General features: G+C 30.6%; 1 protein-coding gene across 2 annotated transcripts in view; it reads left to right on the forward strand.

The window, feature by feature from the left end:
* Positions 1-9,072, forward strand: part of LOC111636691 (ATP-dependent RNA helicase DHX8-like) — a 74,866-nt gene that overhangs the window by 62,562 nt on the left and 3,232 nt on the right. For both annotated transcript variants that reach the window (XM_023381986.1, XM_023381987.1), the window contains exons 21-22: positions 5,086-5,298; positions 5,388-5,468. In XM_023381986.1, the coding sequence (XP_023237754.1) occupies positions 5,086-5,298; positions 5,388-5,468 (294 nt within the window). The remainder of the gene's footprint in view (positions 1-5,085; positions 5,299-5,387; positions 5,469-9,072) is intronic.

The following is a 9,072-nucleotide window of genomic DNA, read 5'->3' on the forward strand; positions in this document are numbered from 1 at the left end:
ACTTTTAAGAGAAAGCAAGGAAATTCAACTTCCTTTCCCACAAGTTTACTTCCTTCAAAAGTAGTTATTCATCTGATGACTACATGTTTAGTAAAACAGATCATTGTCAGATGACAAAATATCCAAATCTCCATTGGAGGAGAGTTGGGATATAAAAGAGGGATATGTGCCAAACTCTGCACACATCATAAGGTGTTCTCTTATTATGAAATTGTGTGGTATAATTCCCTGGGATAGTAACTTCCGCCTAAATATCAAAGGAAAAATTACAACTTCCACTAAAACTTCAATCAACCTTCAACAAAATTGTTATAAGTCAAGTTATTAGTGAGTTAATATAATATATTTTGTAAATTCTCTCTCTGTTTAGGAATATATATATTTTTGTTAGGAATATAATAGATATATAATTGTTAGATATAATGTCAATGTATTCTCATTTATATTTGAATTCATTCCATTAAATTTTTAGTTGTTATTTGTTAATCCGTCTATTGGTAACCTTCCTTTAAATAACAGGCTCCCTACCAACTTATCCATGATACTCCCTGCTCATATAAATTAGCCCTCCTTTTTAGAGATATCTTATATTTTTTATCATGAGATAAGACGTGAATAATCCTTTCTTACCTGATGTCAGATTCTGACTAGATTAAGCTTTAACGATCTTAATCTAATTATATAAGCCATTCTCAGACATTGAGATCGGGTTTAACTACCTGTGCTGAGTAAGTGGTTTAATAGAGATCCCCCTGTAGCCTCTGGCTGTTCACAAAGTGGTGTCAGAAGTTGGGGTATAGCCAACTTCCAGGCTTAGATAGCTTGCCTGTTATAAACAGGTGTCCACTTTAGACAGGTTTTGGCTTAGCTTGAGCGATTGCAACTTGGATTATATATAAATTAATAATTAATTATAAGTAGATTTAAATAGTAATTTATGATAAAATGGAGGGAGAGAATCCGAGGGCTACTTTAAGTGGAATGGGCAGTTTAGTACTCCTCCTACCCACCTATTCCGGCGATTCAAATGGACTAAGTATAACAGACTTCTTTGAGTCCATGACAGATGTTGCCAGACTAGCTACCTGATCCAAGGTCCAAATGTTAACTGTAGCTAGACTAAAATTGATAGGCATTGCCAAAGAATTTGCTAGAAAACACAGAAGGATCAAAGATGTAGAGGATTTTGATAATTTTAAGAAAATTATGATAGAACGATTTGAGAAGATTCCATATTCATTTCAATTACAAAATTTTATGCCTGCGTGCAATGAAGGGGCAAAGATGTGCAAACGTATGCTGTCAGATTACAATCCTTAGTGTCAGAGATAGAAATTGAACAGGTAGGGGCAGATGCAGCTGACACTGCTATAATCCAGCAAATTAAAACTAAAGAGTTAGATGAACGATTAACAGTCCAGTTTATGGGAGGAGTTGATATAAAAATTAGAAATAATCTTTCTAAAAGCCTATAACCGGCGTTAAATATGTTTAATTGCTTACGCTAACGTTTTCGGATCCCACTGGGTCCTTCATCAGGCTATGTTCTATTTGCAACGATCTGTTAGAATGTCAGCTGTCTTTGGAACAAAATTTTAAATATTATATTTAAATATAAAAATTAGACAGAGAGTTATGTCAAGGGAGCCTAGCACTTTTGATGAGGCATTACAAATAGCCATAAGCAAAGAAAGTAGTTAGAGAAAAATTTCCTGACACATATTCCTCATTTCAAGATTACGAAATGCAGGAGCTACAAATAGCTATAAATAAGGTACAGAAGCAAATAAATAAAATGGAAAGGGACGATCCAAATGCAAATTTTCAGAAAGATAGAAAACATTTGAAAGCCACCTTGGCTGAATTTAGAAGTAGATTAAATAACCTAGGTGAAAACCACTCTATACAAAAAAGGAGATTTTATAGGAATAATGATAGAGAGGAGGTTTTCTTTTATCAACCTACCCATAAGATAAATAATCAAAGGAGGAATATGATAAAAGAGACATAGAAATCCAAATCCATACAAATCCTTCGTCAAAGGTTGAGGATTAGAAAACTGATCTAAAATGGAAAGGTAAAATAGGCACAGTACGAACAAAACAAAATTCTGTAATTCTTGTCTATATAAATAACATAACTGTGAAATTGACTATTGATCCCTGTATAGATAATACTTTTATATCAAAAAGGTTAGTGATTAGATTAAATGGTAAAACTCCCATAAAATTTGGAGTTAAATCAAAGTTGAATATAGGAAGAAAACATATTCAGGCTATTGGTATAGTAGAACCAATTTTTAAATTAAGAAGATACAAATTTTCCTTACCTTGTGAAATAGTGAGGTCAGAAAATGCATTCCCATGTGAGGGTGTGATATGTCACGATTTTATCAACTATATAGGTTTAGTATTAGATTTTAACAATGGGAAAATGACTATTCCCAATGGAAAGATCATACAGTTTTGTTCTTCTATAAAATCCCCTATTCACCCAAGGAAATACTGGGAAAAGACTAATCCCCTGAAAAAAAGAAGAAATCAGAGGTGAGATTAATAATACACACCTCAAAAAGTAAACATAAATAAAGTTATCTGACAAACCCCTAGGTCAAATATTGCAAAGATCACAATGAAAATAGACGAAGGGCACATTGAAAAGAGTTGTACAATAGTAAACATAAATGGAATCAAAGGAGCAGAGAACCTTAGAGAAAGATAAAAAGTCAACCAGAGGGGAAAATACTAAAATTAACTCTCCGACCTCAGAGACTGAGTGAAGAACAAAAATGCACAGATGATTCGAATATGTTAGATGTAACAAGTAAAGACAATCTCCAAGATGGGATATTAAAAGAAATGCTTTATCTTTTAGATAACATAAAATTTAAGTTCAAATCGACATTCGAATAATATTTTAGATGTTTAATCCATTGAAATAACATTAATTCGTAACCAATTAGAATTAATATTAGATTTCATTTTAAGCATTGTCTAACTAGAGAACAAACAAGGAAGTATGACTCACTCCTATCCATTTATCAGATAGCATAGAGATAGAGTAAAAGATAATTTTTACTATAAAGGAAACTTCCTGATTTGAAATATCTATATTTTGTTATTTTTCCGTAAAAAAATAAAATAATATAGTCAAATATATTTTACATTAAATAATAGATAGGGATAATGAGTAGGTTAATTAGCTTTAAGTTTAATAGAAAAGAGAGAGAGTATAAAGTGATTTAAATGTAATTGTCAATGATATCTCTTGAGTCACAAAACCATTTAATAATTGTGTTAAGCATTTTGGACTCAATGACTTTTGTGAACTTTAAGAACTCTATGACTAGCATTTGATCTTTCAACAAACTGCAAGTCTAGTTATATAAGGACACCTTTCATCAGAGAAGAATTCCTCACCCAAAATCTACAATACCATGAAGACCCTGCAACTACGATTTCTGTATTCCTGTTTCAGTATACACCAATTAAAACATCAATTTGAGGGAATATTTGATCATCAATAAAGAAGAAAAGACATTTCAAGAAAAGTCCCTACCAACGAAGAAAACTTAGTGCTATTCTCAATGAACTATCAACAAGGGAAGTATAATTAAGAAGATAACTCCAAATGGCAAAATTTATCACTGAGAAACTTCCATGAAGCATTTTATAGATTGTCTAATCCATAACCAATGTATATTTTAATTGATATATTTCATTATGTAAATTTTGTTAATTTGAATTTTCATTAGCATGTTGCATAATTTTAATTGATAAGCATGTATTGCTATTGAAATGGCAAAGTATATATTACTTAATTTTATTTTTGCTTAACGTTCAAGAGCGTGTGCAAAATAACTCATGTTAAAACAATTACCTCTAGATCTGTGTTGAGAAAAATCACGGATATTAATTTATTGGTAAATANTTTTTTTTTTTTTTTGCTTCTTAAAAAAAATATTTTTATTTTCTTCTCATAAAATTCAGTTTTTTCACATAGAATTTCAATTTTAAGAGGAGGACTATAATTTTAAAGTTGTAGTTTTATTAAAAGTTTAAGTGATTAGTTTATTTCCATTTTCATCTTTGAATGAAATTGCTTTTTAATGGATAGTGGTGATAAAATTTTGCATAATGTTTATTAAAAAATTAATTAATTGAAATTAAACTTAGAAGACATTTTAAAGTTACAGGCATACATGTAGAAATACATTTTTACTCTGTCTTGTGGGCACTAAAAAGGTCATTTAATCATACCAATTATGGATTTGGTCAGGCTTATAATAGGGTGTTAGGTTGAGGGACAGGATTAAACATATTTGGGACAGATCATCCCCTGAAATATTACATGGGTTGTTTTGACTGCTCTGGATTTCCACAGCTGAGGTGTCCCTAAGCTGTCCAGCCATATGTACTGTACAAATATTAAGAATTATTTTTAGTCTTAATTATTACAAATAAATATATATCTGATATAAAATATAGATATAGGATATTTTTGGATATGATCTTTGAATTTATTATGTTTGTCATGATTTACCACATAAAATAAATTCAGTTTTTTCAAAAAATTGCTATTATCATTATAAGTTTACTAACTTTATTTATCCATTATATTCAAATGAATTTAATTACATAGTAATATTATAGGAAATTGAATTTGATTTTAAAAAATTAACCAATTTAGTATAAAACCATAAAGAAAAACATTTATAACTGGAGACTAAAGGAGGACAAATAACTGTTTTGGCAAACTGGATATTACTATAAACACATCACAATAATTATCATATTTGAACAATTTACATGAATTAATTTTCAATACTGTATTTCTTGAATTTTCCAAAAAATAGTTTATTATTAACCTAAATATAAAATGAGTTAAATATAATGTTTTTAATGTAATTGTAATTGATATATTCATCATGTCTTTGAATTTAAATATGAAAGAATATGAATTCTCTTTTATTAATTATGTTTAATAAATATATCTTAATATTTTAAAATAATTTTGATTTTGAACAGAATTTACTATATCTTGATATGGAAAAATATAATGAAAAAATTTTTAAAATTTTATAAGGCTCAAGCTAAGCAACGAGCAGGTCGTGCTGGTAGGACAGGACCTGGAAAATGTTATCGTCTCTATACAGAAAGAGCTTACAGAGATGAAATGTTAACCACTCCCGTACCTGAAATTCAGAGAACAAATTTAGCATCAACCGTTTTACAACTCAAGGCAATGGGAATTAATGACTTGCTTTCTTTTGATTTTATGGATGCACCACCAACTGAGGTAATGTTAAAAATTTGATAAATATATTATGATATGTAATATATAATAGCTATATAAATATATTAATATTTATACATTAAAAATTTCAGTCATTAATCATGGCTCTAGAACAGCTTCATTCTCTTAGTGCTTTGGATGATGAAGGACTTCTCACACGTCTTGGCCGTCGGGTTAGTCAACCTTTCAATTCATATAAATATTTATTTATTAATAGAATAATTTTGTTTTAAAATAATTTTATTTAAACTTGTTTGCTAGTTTTTTTATTGCTGTCCTTATAAAACAAGTTATCTTATTTTCCATAAAATCTGTGTTGTAAGTTGAGAATAAATTAATGAAAATAGTATTAGTATACAATAATACATATAGGAAAAACATAATAACATCATATATATCAAATTAAAGCTATGGTAATATATATACAGTAATTGTTGTAAAAGTGGATGATTGTAAAGCAAGAGTCTATTATACACGTGTTCTTTGTTGATTAATTACTATTGCTCAGTAAATGATTTAAAAAATAATCATCAGATCACAATTAGTAATTTATCGTAAATTCTATTAAATCTAAAAAAAATAAGCAAAATGATGGTTTGGTTGATAAGTAAAATCTTTTCCTAGTTTTAACATTTTAACTTAGATTGATATTAAATAAATGGTTGATATCAAAAATGGACAATACTATTTCAATCATTTTATTTATTTTAAAATTTCAGTTAGCTTAATAGGAATAAAAAAAACTGCCTGGAATTTAGAACATTCATGTTTTTAATAATTTCTTCATTATTATACAATCGACCTCCCTATAACACATAGATATGTTCCGGTTTTTATGAATCTATTTTCTATGAGTGTAGCCAATCACAGCACTGCAAGTATGCAGTTTACGGACTATGGCTGTTTGAAAGGTTTCTTCCATAAAATTAATTGATTCTAGACTAATTCAACTCAACATTTCCAAAATATGTATAATTTTTTGGGAATAATCCATATAAACTATGCTATAAACAAAAAATTGTAGGATTACTTACCGAGTGTGTACCGTTCGACTATGCCATTGCTTAAGCTTGTTTTCGTCGTGGAGTGGTGCATCCACGATGAAAGTTTACCGAATTATACGAGTTTTTTAGCATGTTTGTACGAATACTGTCGCAATTTTTTCGCCGTCATATAGGAATCCGAACTATATGAACCCGTTTTATAGGGGGTCGACTGTATTAAAATTTAACAAATGACGATTGTATAATAAAATCTGGCAAAAAATGTGTTTTATTTTATTTTTAAATCTCAATATACAAGAAACTCAATTAAAAATAATTTGTAAGAAATGGTTTAGAGGTTCTTGTATATTATTATTATTATTATTAAAAGAAGAGGGGAGTCCTCCAGGTATCACTCAAAGGTATAACCTGGAGGTTGGAAAAGTTCGGAAGGAAGAGGGAGAGTGATGAAGGGTAGGGGATGAGGATGGGGTAGAATGAAGAAGAGGGCTCATGACGCCTGCATCGCAAAGATTGAAATAGACAAAGTTACAAAAAATGAAAACAGCTGGAATAACATACAATAAATGATACCGTGTACAAGATTGGCGCGATTAAGTAGATACATTGAATTGAATATTTACATTAAGAAGAGAGTATAAACCGACAGGGACATATGAAGAACATAGATGATATACATTGCAGATGATGTAGGATGCAACAGGGATTATAGGTAGGAACGATGATGACAGTATAATTACAAGTTGCTATTACAAGACAACTAACATTAAAGAGCAAGTAGTAACGATAAGACTGCGAGGTGATGAGCGGTGATGGTTACAAGTATAAGCCGAGTACAGGAAGTAAAACATTAGCGAACAGGGTTGTACGAAGTCCAAACCAAGTGTATCATTTTTAGAAGATATGGGAAGAAACCAAGCTGCAGGACACAGACCAAGGCAGGGAGGCTTGCTTAAGTCGGTCTGTGGCTNTAATGACATTTGCCTAAGTCATTTTAGAAACATTTTAAAAAGTAGGCAAAGCCAAACCTCTTTGGATAGATATTTTACCAAGCGACCTCTATCCAGTGAAAGTGCTGGTGGAAGTGAAGGAAAGAAAGCAAAAAGCAGTGAATAAAAATTCACTGCTTTTTGCTTTCTTTCCTTCACTTCCACCAGCACTTTCACTGAATAGAGGTGGCTTGGTAAAATATCTAGCCAAAGAGGTTTGGCTTTGCCTACTTTTTAAAATGTTTCTAAAATGACTTAGGCAAATGTCATTAAACTGAGCAGCAATACGACCAGTGTGAACCTTTTCGGGATGTTTCTTTTCAATAAAATCAGTCACTTTCTGATAATACTTCGAAATTTCCTTTATTGAGCGAGATCCTTTCACGGCGAAGCAAACACGCGGACTGAGACCAACGAACAGAAGTGAATAAAAAAATGGCGCTGCGAACTAATGTAACGTCATATGGTGAGTTTTTGTTCGTATCGTGGAGCAAAAATATGTTCGAATTTCGTGTTGTATCCTGAAAATTTCGTATGCTGGGACGTTCGTATCCTGAGGTACCACTGTACACATAACCATCAGTATATGCAGTTTCAATGAGTATGGGCTTTGGTTGTTGTGAGGGAAGTTCAATATTGCCAGCTCAATGAACCTTAATGCAAGCAATGCTGAAATAATCCCTTCTCCCCACTTCTATTCACCATTTGTTATTAGGAAAAAGTGAATTTGTTTTTTTTAAGTGCTGTGTTCTTATTTGGATAGTTAATTTTTTATTTTCACTTTTAGTGTAATTTATGCAAACATATACAAGGTGCACTCAAAAATAAAAAATGTCTGACATGCTTATTTATTGAGAGTTGTCACCTTCAGAATAAGTTCCTTCTGCAGCTATACAAAGATTCCACTGCTTATCCCAGTTTTCAAAACATTCATGGAACTCTTTTTTTTTTTTATGAAATTGTTAAGTACTTGCTGCAGTTCTGTTTGAATGTCATCAATGTTCTCAAATCACTTTTTTCAGCCATGGAAATAGAAAAAGTCACACTTTGCTATAAATCTTGTGAATAAGGAGGGTAAAAACCACAGCCTTCTTTTTTGCAATAAACTGTTGAATAGAGATAGCTGTGTGAGCAGGAGCACTGTCATAATGCAACAATCAGTTCTGAGTTTTCCAAAGATCTGGGGCCGTATTCTGGTCATCATCTCTCGTCTTTTGTCTCTCACAAGCCAGTCACTGATTGGCTAATCATTTGTTTATGTCTTGAGAGATTAACGCATCTTTCCAAATGCAATTCTGAACAACTTTTTCTCTTGATGATTCTCTTGTTTGTCAGAGACAAGCAGATAGTTGTCTTTCGACCAGTCTATCATCTTTTGCCTCAATTTCGTTATATCCAATATGGATGACTGGATTCTACTTACACTGTATAATTGTATTAGAGAACATTCTCTATCTTGGGAAAGAATATTTCAAGAGAAAAAAATGTTTCTGATTTTTTTTTCCAGTGCCTACTCAGAAACATCACTGATTACCCTTTTTTTTTTTTAAACATAAAGTTTGGGTTTCTTAAATGTTATTTATTTAAAGAAATCTCTTTATCCATGTCTACTTTCTCCTCATTGTTTTATTGCAATATCTTATTTTATACTATTACTAAAATAAAATTAATTTTATTTTATTATTTATAACAAATAAATGGGGATGAATAAATTTCATATTTTATCTCAAATTTTTTCCTAATTTTATCTCAAATATGTCTTAATTAATTAATTAAATAATTAA

The sequence above is a fragment of the Centruroides sculpturatus genome, unplaced genomic scaffold (genome assembly GCF_000671375.1).
Source record: "Centruroides sculpturatus isolate CEXI.00-Female unplaced genomic scaffold, Cexi_2.0 scaffold667, whole genome shotgun sequence".
NCBI lineage: Eukaryota > Metazoa > Arthropoda > Arachnida > Scorpiones > Buthidae > Centruroides > Centruroides sculpturatus.